Here is a 13,997-nt window from a genome sequence, read left to right on the forward strand (position 1 = left end):
AAACTGGGTCCTTTATTTATTTTTGACTAAATCTGAATAAAGTGGGAGCTCTGACTTTTTCAAATGTCATCAAATTCACACCACTTATAGAATATTAATACTTAATAACTGATGTTTATGATTTATAGCTATTAGCTTTTAAAAGTCCAGTCATTGCACTAGGGAGAAAACATTTTACCTTTCAACATTCAACAGGTTTGTCAACATTCAGACCTGTCTAAATAACCAGATAAATGCAGGATCGCAGGCACTCGCTTTTCACAGCCACTAACTAAGGGAGTTTATGTGAAGGTTGAGTTGACCTAAGGATGAGGTTTAGTTGATCGTAGAGTACTTTGAACTAGTTTTCCCAAAAGTTGTGTCTGTTGATAATCACAGATTCTAGACAAAACATGATACTGTATGAAGCCGTGTGAAGTGCTTTTGCTGAGTGTCAAACAATCCCCAGTTATTGTCTGATGATACAGGATCAAAATTCCCGAATTCCCAAAATTCTCCTCTATAGAAAAATACCTCAAAACCTGTCTAAATGCATGTGTTCAAGCTGGGACTTAGCTTGCTTTTTCCTATTACCTAACCTTTTTCCATATCTTGCTCTCTCTTTTATTTGCCAGAAAAGTTGATGTGAAAGCTTTTACCAAACTAACCCATTAACTTGTCTATCTATCATTTCTGTGGGAGTTCAGCCGAGGTGGTACCTTCAATTACAAAGCATAACTCTGGATGAGGTGTAATGTTTGTGCACAAAACTCTGAAAAAGAGGAAAAATCCATAGTTGGAGCACTAACCAGATGCACTTTGAAGAAAATGAAATATCTTGAGACATTTGTTTTGCTAATGCATTTTTTATTTTTTAATATTCCTTTTAATAGTCCTTTGTTAAGACAGACATTTATGTCCGCTAAGGAAGATAGAGAAGCAAAGTGTTGAGGAGGAAAAGATGGAATAAGGAGGTTCTCAAGGGAGAAAATTGGAACACAAAAGGGGGAAGATGATGGAGACAGATTAAATTAAGAGACAACAGGAGAAAGCTAAGCAAGAAAAACACCTGGGTGTGTTTCCATTTAAACTGCCTGAACTTCTTTTCTTCAAACAAATGTCTAGACGGAGATGGAGGGATAGAAGAGACAGAGAGCGATGGAGTGGAGGTAAAGAGCGGCTGTCCTTTCCATCACAATGAGCAGCACTTTGTCAACAAAACATGGTCATTAACTGGCTTTAATGATGCTTCAACACACACACACACATACACACACATTAATTACAGTCATACATACCTCAGCAGAGAGATTTTGCACACTGCATATTGATTAAGTCTTCTTTCTCAGTCGCATTGTAAATTAAGTGGAGGTTTTATTATCGCTTATCATATTGGCTCACATATATTAGGTTATATGTGGCTGCTCATTGCATATAGTCTGGGATTTAGATATTTACTGGTAGTTTCACATTGGATTATTGTTGTTTAAGTGCAAATGTCACTATCTGACAACTTCCACTGCATTTTATTAGAGTGAAGCATGTGGCTTTTTCCTGTTAAGTATAATGTCATTGTATTGATCAACAATCAAATTAAAACAAACACAAAATCTGTGTTTTTGAGCGAGTGCAGATAAGCCACCATGAAACCACCTTCAGACATGGACTTGTGGTGAGTACACGTGGTGAGGCAACACTCCCCTGCTGTTATCATTCCCCATTGATCCCTGCAAACTCCAGTGTCATGGACAATTGCAGCCTCACTGTGTAGAAATATGCTGTAGCATCTCTCACTGTTGCTGTTGTTGTTGCCTCTCACATTGAGGCTGACAATACCTGTAGGAGCATGGCGACAGAACACTACGGAGCGATAGGATAAGGGGACACAGAGGGAGTAAACTAGGAGAGCTGGCAACAAGAGGCTGCTGTCCAGCAACGCTGCCCTGACGCTGCCCGTGGGCAGGGCTCAGGATCTGATTATTTGGTAGTATTTTTTTCAGAGTTTTATGTAATTATTTGTCCTCTGAAAGTGAAAACGAGAGGCAGAAGACAACTGTTCTGCAAAAAAAGTGCCGAAGAGCAAAGACAAAGGGAAATTTTAAAGTGAAAATGAAAAGTGCTCTTCGGCACTGTTTCTGCACAACAGCGCATTTTTCCCAAATTGGTGCACACCAGTACACCAGTACTAACCCACCCCTGCTATTGGGCACTTTGGCATTGCATTTGAACTTAAATTATCTAGGGCATAATGCAGCTACTCAATGCTGATATTAAATAGGAGGATGCACTGTATCATGCTGATTATTCCTCACATTGTACTACAGAATGGTTTCTTCAAATTGCACCATAAATGTTGTGTGGCCAACAATTTTTTTTTCTTCCGGTTATGCATATTTTTTGGAAGCCAAGTTCTAGAAAATTCTTATGTCTAACTATTTGCTGTGATATATATAATTAAGTGGCCTGCATGTTCTCAATAATTGACTGCCAAATCAAATTAATCAGTACAATTCAAAAACCTTTTGACAAATTTATTGTTATTTAACATGGAACTGACCATTTATTTACAATGTTATTTAATTTATGGTATAAAAGCAGGGCTGCTTTTCAAAATAAGCATTAATAAAACTGTTATAATAAAATATAGGAAGGAAAGGCATTAAAAAAACATTACATCTTGACTTAAAACTCAAATTTAACAGGTAAAAAAACATATACTAACAATTAAACAGAGAGGCTCTTCCTCTTATATATTTAAATCCCCCACCTTTCTGGACATTCTGGTACATTTATATGACTTCCTGGTTCATGTTATGACACTCCTGGCTTATTTCACATTTTTTCAGAGTTTCTCCAATCTGGTTCAAGAACATCATTTCAAATTTGGCTATTAACCACTCACAGAACCAGCCTTCACCCTGCCCAGACAAACCTGGACTCCTGAATGTACCTGCAACATTGCGTTTCAGTCAATCACTGTCACAGTTTCGGTCTGGTCATGTTCTCGTCACAGTTTCGGTCTGGTCATGTTCTCGTCACAGTTTCGGTCTGGTCATGTTCTGGTTTTTATTTTGAAGCACTTCCCGTCTGTCTCGTTTTGATTCTAGTCTCTGGTTTATTTTGTAGTACTTCCTGTTTATACTCTGATCACAGCTGTTGTTCCTGTCACTACCGGTTCTCATTAGACACACCTGACAATAATCAGTAATCCGCGTCTGTATATAGTCTCCACCTCACACACTCTCTAGTTGCCAGATTGTTTGCGTGCATTCACAATCATCCAGCATTTTGTTCTTGTCCCGACCTGTGGTTCTGATCTTGTTTTGCCTGCCGTTACCGAGTCTTGCCTGATCCCTGCCTGCATCGTCTGCTGAACCTGTCTGGTAAATACCCTGCCTGTCTTATGATTACGATTCTGCCTGATCCTGATCGGTACTGCTATCTCTGCCTACACGGTTAACGAACCATGTTTGTCCACGGAACTGAGCCTGCCTGAACCCTTGTGTTGAACATTTTTGCTTACCCGTGAATGACCCTGCCTGACTCTGCATTTCTGGAATAAATCCCTTTTTGTAACATCCAAAGCTATTTTTTGCCGTGCATGTGGAGCTGCCATCTATGACGTTCTGACACTCAGTGTGCGCTCTACCATAGTAGGTGGCGGTAATGCACCTTTCAGTGTGTTGCCACCTGCCATTTAAAAGACAAAAGAAGAAGTCACTCACTGTGACATGAATTGACATGGGGCCATTCAGAAAGTGCTCCTTTGTTGGTTGTTCCAACCAGCATTGCATCTTTTTTATTTCACCAGTGTAACAAGAAAGGAGAACTTTATGGATAAAATTTTTTGTAAATGGGCTGGTGCCGGCACCGCTGACTAAATGCTTATTTTTGTGTGGACACCATTTCACCTCCGTCTGCTTTGAAATCAAGGGTATATTTATTACTGTGCTTGAGGTTGAAGAAGCGCTCCATTCCTACAAGACGTGATCCACTTGCTGCTTCCCCAAATGTAAGTACATGCTTGATACTTATTTAATGTATGTACTCCAGAAGTTTCTTTGGTTATAAGGAATGCTGAGAGAGAGAGAGAGAGAGAGAGAGAGAGAGAGAGAGAGAGAGAGAGAGAGAGAGAGAGAGAGAGAGAGAGAGAGAGAGAGAGAGAGAGAGAGAGAGAAGAGATAGAGAGAGAGAGAGAATAGAGAGAGAGCATACTCGCGCTATGCTCTCTGATCTAGAGCCATGAGCTCTCTCGAGAGACTCTCTCTATGCAGCCGGCTCGACGCGCTCGATCGGCTTCCGCTCTCGAGAGATCAGCTCGCTGCTAGACCGAGTAGAAGAGACGACCTCCAGCATTCGTCCGGTACAAATTGTGTGATCTATGGTACTGAGGTCATTCACTCAGCTCACGTTTTAGCTGCTAGCGTTATGTTAGCTGCTAGCGCGATGGTAGTGCAGCGTTAGCAGCTAGCGCTAGCCTCTAGCCGTTCAGTACAACTTGGGTTTGGCTGTGATAGTAAGTTGTGAGAGTCAGCTGTGTTTCTAATTACTAACGAGCCTGTCGTGTGTATGTCGTGGCCCAAGTAGCCCAATGTTGTTGCTGTCTTCTCAAATGTGTTGCTTATCTAGTCAGGTAACTTTAAGTATGACATTGTTTTTTTTATACAGACTGACGCATCCCAACTACCGAAACGCGAGGAGGTTGCTTCTCAAACTGACGCCACTGCAGGCTGTGGAGACACGCGGCTACCTTGTAGAAGAGTTGCTGCTCACCTCAGGAGCAACGGTATGCACATTTAACAGCAGTGTAATCATTTGTTGGCCAATATGCAGTTTTATTTGACAGAGATTTTGGATTTCACATTTCAGTAGTTGTAGTATTCATAATCTGATCTATATTTTTGTCTATATATTTACTCTGTATGCAGTTGATCAACATTTGATATTTTAGTCTTTTTATGGGTAATTTGTAATTCTAATGTTATGGTGCAGATTATGTGGAAAAGCTGATGAACAGCCACAGGTGCGTTTGATGACAGAGAGACAATTTATGTCTTCCGACCCTGGACCGAAGCAAACTGCACAGAAGTGTGCAAAAGCTTAGGTGATGCAAAATTAGATGTGGACGCCTGGGTTGATAAATATCGCCAGCTGATTGATTCGTTTGGACTCAATGGCTGGGAAGTTGATCAAACTTTCAAAAAGTCTCTGACCTTCAATTGGGGCAGAGTGAAGGGTGACTTTACTGGAAAAGATGTACGTGACACAAATCTTCCAGCTTAAAGCAGTGCATTGAAACACCAAGTAGAGATGGTGCATGAAAACATGAAAAAGCTGTGGAAAAAAACCCCCGACTATGCTAAAATTGCGCAATGCAGACAGAAAGAAGGTGGAGATGTGTTTGAGTACAGAGCGCGGTTAGAGGAAGTGTTTCGAAACCACAGCGGTTTAACCGAGGACACCGCTGATGACTCACCCTATCAGCAGCAGCTAAAACAAGTGCTGATAGCGGGTTTTCACCACACCATAGCTGATTTCATCCGAAAGCATGATGTAAACTACCGCACAGCTAATGTACCTAATACCATAACCTATGCTCACCACGCATCTGAAATCATCAAAAGAAAGAAACGGAAAGCCAAAGCAGCCGTGTTTGGGTTGTTTGGGAGGTCAGATGAAGGTAAAGGAGAAGAGTTCAACACTTTCTTTCAGAACTCAGTACCTGGAAAGCTGTTCCACAAGAGAAAGATGGGTGAACAGGAGAAGAGTAGGATGCGCCCCCAAAAAACAGGCAGATGCTTCATCTGCGACCAGCCAGGGCACTATGCCAGACAGTGCCCCCGTAGACCTAGCCACCCTGACAAAGTCTTTAGAACTCCCAAAGAGTTTAACAGACCACACCCACGAAATCCACACATGAGCTGACTAGATTTAAATAATTCATTGGTAAAACCAGCAGGTGATGATGCAGAGACACTGGACCTCACACAGTCGGTAGACTCCTTTTTAATTTACATCAGCTGACCAGCTCCCCACTAGAGATTTCCTTCTTAACGGTACGCAACTTACTTTTTTGTGTGACTCAGGAGCTGACAAAACTGTGCTGAGAGATAAGATTCCCGGACTCCAGAGTTCTTCCCGGTTCATTTTTGTTAAATCAGCAAGTGGACTGGTGACCAAAGATTCTTTTTCAAAGCCAATTATGTTCACTGACCCTAAGACTGGGGAGTCTGAGCGTGCCGAAGTGGTGCTGAGTCCAAAGTGTCCTGTGATTTGATGACACGATTTAAAATCTCTATTGTCCCCACTTCCAAAGGTATGGTTGCTATAGGCAAGGGTGAAGAAATACTGACCCTACCATTACATAGCATTGAAGAACCACATTACTACTGGACATTAGATCTACCAAGTCCAGACCCCACACGCACTTCCGAACAGTTATTGTCACTAGCTATGCAGTGTCAGAAGGGACCCTTTACAACTCAGTCTTTAGAGAAGTTTCACATTACCTTAAGATACAAACATTCACCAGGGCCAGACTTTGATTATGACAGCCAGATTTTTAATTTAGGCCCCCAGAGCGTGACTCTAAATGCCATGTACACTGACAAAAAGGGCATGACAGGGTGTGCAGTTCAGCTCAGCGAGCAAGCACTTGAACTTTTCCAAGTGCAGGGTTTTACCCCTCATGTGTCTGTAACCAAAGCTCCACTGCAGAAGTGGAATGACATCGGGGACTTCGTCTTTAGCGCAGCACAAATCCCCTGTTGGAAGGACATCGGGGATGGTTGGCTGATTGGCGAACCGACACGTTCCATCTATATGAGACCTTTAGGATGGGTAGTAACTACCTCTCCCCGTGTCTATTTGGATGTCCCACATGAGACGGGAATGACTTGCTTTGTGCACACTGCCTGATCCCCTTTTATCACAGGTTCCAGATTCTTTTTGGTCGAAAGGGAAAGCAGATGTAGGGTTAATGACCACTGCCACACTAGTGGTGATTAAAGCTAAACTGATTACTGTCCCCACATACTTTAAAATCCACTGAAACCAGATGCATTAACCGTTACAAAACCAGTCATTGATGATATGATAAAAGCAGGCATTATTATAGAATCCCCAGATGCTCAGTGAAACACTCCGATTTTTTTCTGTTAAGAAAGCAGAATCAGGGGCATGGAGAATGGTTCAAGATCTAAGAGCAGTGAACCAAGCAGTTGAGAGCTGTGCTCCATGATGCCCACACATTACTTAACCAGCTAAAACCAGATAAGCAATGGTTCACAGTTGTGGATCTGAGCAATGCATTCTTTACATACCATTAGCTAAAGAAACACATGGATGGTTTGGGTTCACTTATCAGGGTAAAAAATACACCTACACCAGGTTACCACAGGGATATTGTGACAGCCCAACCATCTTTTCTCTACAGAAATACAGAATTGTCTTTCAGACTGTGAAATGCCAGGCCATAGTCAGTTGTTAGTTTACGTGGATGACATTTTTATTGCTTCTGATACTAAGCAAAACAACGAGATTGCTGCACTTGCATTGTTCCGCCATTTAGCAAAGACGGTAAACAAAGCTTCACTTTCAAAGTTGCAGTGGGTCAAACAGACAGTGACCTTTTTAGGACATGAACTGTCACCTTGCGGTCGCAGCTTTGCGGTCAACAGAAAAGCTTCTATTTTAGATGCTCCTAAACTGCAAACGAAACAGCAGATGATGCAGTTTCTAGGGTTATGCAACTACTGCAGACTATGGTTGCCGAGCTATGCACAAATAACACAACCGTTTTTAGATGTGATCTACTCCCAACCCATGTCCATGAAACAGAATATAGAGTGGACTTCAGAAGCTGAAGAAGCTTTCACTTTGTTGAAACAAGCTCTTACTTGTGCTACAGTATTGAGTTTACCAGACTATTCAAAACCGTTTGTTCAAACAGTTGATTGTAAAGGCCATTTCAGGACTTCTATGTTGGCCCAACAAACAGGAGGCTGCTACAAGCCTGTAGCTTATTATTCCAAACGCTTAGACCCTGTTGCATGCACTTTACCATCCTGTGTACGAGCAGTGTGTGCAGCTGCCCTTGCAGTGCACTGCTTAGTGGAAGTGGTGTTGTTTCAGAACCTCAAGCTGCTAGTAACACACGCTGTAGACATGCTGTTGACACAGACCAAGATGTCCTTCCTGTCACCTGCACGACACCTTTCGATTTTGTCAACACTTATGTCACAGTCGCATATCACCATCAAGCGGTGTAACACACTAAACCCTTCTACACTAATTCCAACACAAGAGGAAGGGGAACAACACAGCTGCGCAGAAACCACTGAACATAAGCGTAAACCACGGGCAGACCTGAGAGACACAGCTTTGACATCGGGTGAGGTCTGGTTCGTTGATGGTTCGTGTTCATGGACATCTACTGGACAGACTCAGACAGGTTTCTCAGTCGTGACCCAAGACAGTGTGATTCACGCAGGAAAGCTTCTGTCACATTTTTCAGCTGAAGCTGCTGAGATAGTGGCTTTGACTGAAGCATGCAAAGCAGGACGAGATGTTGATGTAACGATTTATAATGACAGCCAGTATGCATTTTCCACACTCCACTATTTCGCAGCTCAATGGGCCCGTAGAGGAATGACGACCTCTACTGGAAGGCCAGTGGAGCATGCGGATTTGTTGAAAGACTTGCTAAACGCTGTGTTATTACCTAAGTCTATTGCTGTGTGCAAATGTGCTGCACACAGAAAACAGAAAGACCCTGTTTCACAGGGCAACGCTTTTGCTGACAAAATAGCTAAAGAGGTTGCAGAAGGCAAACATGGTGATTTTGACCTTAACAGCTATTTCACAAAGTCCTAAAGAACCTTTACACATCCAGGTGAATAAGGATATGCAAAGCCAATCAACGACTTCTGAACAGAAAGGATGGATTAAGCTGGGCACAGCTTTAACGGATGGAATTTACAAAGTAGATTATGCATATGGACTTCATTGAGTTGAACAAATGCAACAACTACAAATACTGTCTTGTGTTGATATGTCCGTTTTCCAAGTGGGTTGAGATCGTGCCAAGCAAGAATGCTGACGCACTGACAGTTGCTAAAGCATTGTGCAAAATCATTATTCCTGTACATTACATTCCACAGGTCATCTACAGTGATAATAGGCCACACTTCGTGAACGAAGTGATAAGACAAGTGGCCACCCACTTAGGCATCACGTGGAAAAATCACTGTTCTTACCACAGAGTGCAGGGCTGGTAGAACGCACACATGGTACAGTTAAACTAAGACTGAAGAAAACAATGGAACAGACTGGGAGGTCCTGGCCAGAGTGGCTGGACCTAGTAAAACTGTACATGAGAATCACTCCAACAGGGAATGGTTTAACTCCTTTTGAGATCATTTATGGTAGACCGTTTGTGTTACCTACTGTACCACGAAACCTGTTCCACACCGTTGCCGTGCTGAGCCATGGCCCTTGCCACGTCTCCACAGGGGGGATGATGAGAATGGTCGAACTTTTTCACACATGGGTTTAATTCCTATGCCATACAGTTGTGCAGAGCGTGTTTAACATGTTGTACATTGTTTGTGTTACCTATAATGACTGATGTCAAAGAGAAGAAGGAGAGCCAGACACTAGCAGAGTGGATAACAAACCTATTGAAGGAAAAAGCGACTGTGAATCCAAATAAGCTGCCAGACATTGCTTTGTCTCAGCAGGAGGAGATCGAGTCAGGTGACCAGATCCTCATCAAGGCCATCAAACGAAAGACGTGGTGTGGTGGAAATTTCCCATAAAGAAGCGGATGAGAGTTTCCCTTTTGTGCGATTTATTGAAATAATAAAGAAAATAAAAATAATGGGGAAAGCAAATAAAAAGCATGGATGTTGATCGTGCACATCAACAAACCAAAAACCAGCTGGGGAGATCAGTGCACACACCACGAAGGTGTGATGCAAAGAGCCCACGATCCTCAAGTTGCTTCTGCATTTTAGCTTCTCTGTCTGACTAGGGTGGAATGTCTGTCTAACCCAATCAAATTACATGCACCCTCTCCTCCCTGACGCAGTGTGTGAAGATTTTTACTTTCTCACACCTTGAACAATCTCGGTGAAATGCCAAATGCATACAGTAAGACAAGACATAAAATATTAAATGCAAAACATAAATCATGAAACGTATAATAACTGCATAGAAGTAAGGAAGACACAATTTTTCCCATGACACGTGGTCAAGTCCGCGGTGGGAGGAGCCGTACACTGTGGTACTCACTACACCGACGGCTGTAAAGATCGAGAAGAGAGCTACGTGGATCCATCAAAACCACTGCAAGAGAGTTATTCCCCTGGTTGGCACTGAGTAGGGGTGGACGTCGACCGGTATCCAAACCTTTGGTCGCTGAAGAAACCAACAGATCCCCTCTCCCAGCTATGGCGCCAGTGGGTAATCTCTGGGTAGTGGTCTGTGTCACAATCTTTATGATTGGTTTGTTTGCTCTCAATGTACTGTGGGATGGCCAAATGCTGAATCTGTTTAGAGTGAAGAGACGGACTGGTACACCAGTGAATGACTGGAACTGGAAAGACCTGGACCCCAACCACAAGCACCCGTTCGAGACCATCATGTGGTATCATTATGTCAAGGTGTTAGCTAAGGCATACAATAAGTCGAATTGTTTTGTGTGTTCTCACATGCCGCATTCATCTTCTCACCTGACACCCTATGCTACACCCATGCCTTACCATGAAAGGTTTTACTAAAGGTCTTACAAGGTTTATACAATGTTTCAACGTTCACATTGAAAACTGATTCAGAGAGATGTGATACTGATGTTTAATTGTCCTTGTAATGACAAACAGGGGGGGAATGTTGGATAAAATATATTTTCATCTATTATTCATCTCACTTATCTTTGTTGTTTATTCATTTATCTTTTTATGTATCATTTACCCTTTTTACACTTACCATTTATGGTTTGCATTTGCTGTGCCTTATAACCACATAGACAGTTGCACAGACGTCTAACCACATGCTTAAGTACTTATACAAGTATTGTCATATACACAGGACAACTTTGTCACTTTCGCTTTGTGCTCCTGTTCAGGCGTAGGCGTTCAAAACCACAAGAGGGGACCTGTTAGTATTGCTATGACTACTTGGTTGTTTCCGCATGTTAACAAGTGCACCAATGATGTGATATTAAAGGCGTGTACAAGCATCAATAAAATGTTGTGCTTTGGGGAAGTTCGTTGGAGTTGGTGGTCTCTGAGTGAAGCGCTTACAGTGGTAGCGGTTCAAAGTGACTAGCGTTTTTACTGCAGTACCGACGCGTCGCCACGGTGTGTGGTGGAAATTTCCCATGAAGAGGCAGATGAGAGAGTTGTCTTTTGTGTAATTTATTATAAAAAAATAGGAAAATAAAAATAATTGGGAAAGCAAATCAAAAGCATGGATGTTGATCGTGCACATCAACAAACCAAAAACCACCCGGGGAGATCAGTGCACTCACCACGAAGGTGTGATGCAAAGAGCCCACGATCCTCAAGTTGCTTCTGCCTTTTAGCTTCTCTGTCCGACTAGGGTGGAATGTCTTTCTAACCCAATCAAATTACATGCACCATCTCCTCCCTGTCGCAGTGTGTGTGAAGATATTTACATTCTCACACCTGCATCGCTGACGTCCAACTATCTGTGAGGAAGGAGCACCAAGTCTCAACAGACAGAGACACAACTCCCCGACCTTGGGTTTGGGAGCTAGAGTTGAGAGTCTATCAGGCAGAGACAACCATTGAACAATCTAGGTGAAATGTCAAATGCATACAGTAAGACAAAACAGAACATAAGTCATAAATCATATAATAACTGCATAAAAATAAGGAAGAGACAATTTTTCCCATAACAGGTGCAGCGAGTGCGTTGCTGACTGAAGATTTTTAATCCTGCAGCCGGCTGAAAAAAATCAGGCCGCTAGTCTCATTTTAACCACCAGGTGGCGCAGCGTTGATTAGAAGCCTCTAAAGCACTACAGCGTAACTGAGGTCCGACTGTTCATTTCTACCTGTAACACACATATATTACACCAGACCTATTTTACTATTAAGTTTTTCAAACGTGGGGAGTGTGAAGGGCAACAACTTGTTTATGGCTTAGCTGTTTTCTGTCCACTGCAAAGTTATAATTGTTCTGTGTGGTTTAAAACAGGCAGCGCCACAGCAGCAACACGTTCTCGTTTTCATTCTCCTCAGCGTTTTTGCGTCTTTAAATAGCAGGCGTCTTTTAAAAATATGTACACACCCACCGCTCTAACATCTGATACAACATATTGGCTTCACATAATTTTGTGATTATGCGTCGCGGTTTAAATAATATAATTTGAATGCCTATGGCCAAGTAAAGACGTAGAGCGAAAGTCCATCTGCGACTACAGCCGCTTATTTAGGTTTTAAACTTCCACAACTTGTTACTGAATGTTTTCCAATAGTCGTAGATTTTACGTAAATAACCGTAATAATCATAGGAATTTGTTTTACAGCAGTTGTCGATCGTAATTTTGACAAGACGCCAGAAATCAGCAGATCTACAGCGACGCATTACAGCAACATGTTTGTTCCTACGTGTTTACTCTGTGTCTGCAGAACTGCAGTTTGACTTGTTTTGACTGTGCGTGTCATTGTAACTGAGTGGCTGAGATCACTTGATTCGCCCGTGTACGTTTCAACATTTTCATTTCCCATCCGTCCATCTATCCACCTTCACAGGCTTCTGTGAGCAAACAGATTTGAATAAAAGCACCGCCTTACAAACCTATAAACCGAGCAAAAATATTTTTAACAAAAACACACGGATTGGATTTAAAACTATTTTTTTTCGTTCAGAGAAAAACGAAAATCAAAAAGCCTCTCCTTTTAATTTTTAATCGAAGCTCATCCGTGGATGGGTCGCGGGGCAGCAGTCTTAGCAGAGAGCTCCAGACTGCCGCTCGAATGAATTACGAGATCGAATGATATGTGATGTGTTTCGTACTCAGATGACTTAGATCTGAGTTCGACTAAGCTTTTGTTTGTCTCATGTTTGCTCACAGTTGCAATAGCAAACTTCACATCCCTCCCCCTCCTTCGTAGAGGCGCATAGACATGCTAATGTGTTGCTACTACTCGATCAGCAGGTGAGAAATACTTCAGCTCCAGGACAAAGCTCCGTAGGAGACTGGGCAGCATTGGGCGGCGTGATCAGCTGCAGGTCTAAGACTCATTAATGCAGCAAGTAGTTTGTTCTACATGTTTACTCTGCAAGAGTGTGTGAACTGGGGAGGAGACAGCAGCAAAATGCACTGCATTATTTACTCTACAAGAGTAAATAATGTTTGTTCTGCATTATTGTTTGCACTGCATTATTTACTCTACAAGAGTAAATAATGCAGTGCATTTAAAATGAAAATACTATTATTATTTATTACCTTTATTGTAAACACATAATTAATTGCACAATTTGGACTGGCGATGATTTGTGCTTCTTTCATAATAATCATAGATAATCAAGGAAGAAACTACAGTTCATAGATGTTATTCAGGGATGGTTTGATAAAGATTCAGTGTGTTTTTCAACAGAACTGTCAGCCAAGGTCGTGCATTATCAAATGAATGCGCCTGTCGGCGTAAAACATCAACTCTATTCAGTCGCTCTTCAGTCACTGCTGCTGTCTCCTCCCCAGTTCACACACCTTAAAGCATCCAAACCAATGAATGGGTTTCCAGATTGACCGGTGATGCCGCACGGGTTGCTCTCAGTTACAGCAGCTGTTTGAAGCAGGGAAAAGCAAGTTAGCTGTCCTTGTCGATGCCTTGACAATGTTTTATTGTCTGTAAACGATCTGAACAGTTTTTATGGTTTTACAAGGCGTAATATGACGCTTACGTTTGATCGTTTCTTGTATTCCATATAAAAGAGAACGAGGACTGAATAGATATGCTGTTAATTGCTACGATCTTCTGTCAATA

The 13,997-nt window shown here is 42.1% G+C and overlaps 1 protein-coding gene across 1 annotated transcript; it reads left to right on the forward strand.

Moving 5' to 3' along the window:
* Window positions 1–3,047: 3,047 nt before the first annotated feature.
* On the forward strand, window positions 3,048–12,284 carry LOC129604711 (uncharacterized). The gene is made up of 2 exons (XM_055512334.1): window positions 3,048–3,991; window positions 4,648–12,284. The coding sequence occupies exon 2, from the start codon at window positions 7,444–7,446 to the stop codon at window positions 8,851–8,853; it is 1,410 nt and encodes a 469-aa protein (XP_055368309.1). The 5' UTR covers window positions 3,048–3,991; window positions 4,648–7,443; the 3' UTR covers window positions 8,854–12,284.
* Window positions 12,285–13,997: the final 1,713 nt, after the last annotated feature.

The sequence above is a fragment of the Betta splendens genome, chromosome 10, assembly GCF_900634795.4.
Source record: "Betta splendens chromosome 10, fBetSpl5.4, whole genome shotgun sequence".
Taxonomy (NCBI): Eukaryota; Metazoa; Chordata; class Actinopteri; order Anabantiformes; family Osphronemidae; genus Betta; species Betta splendens.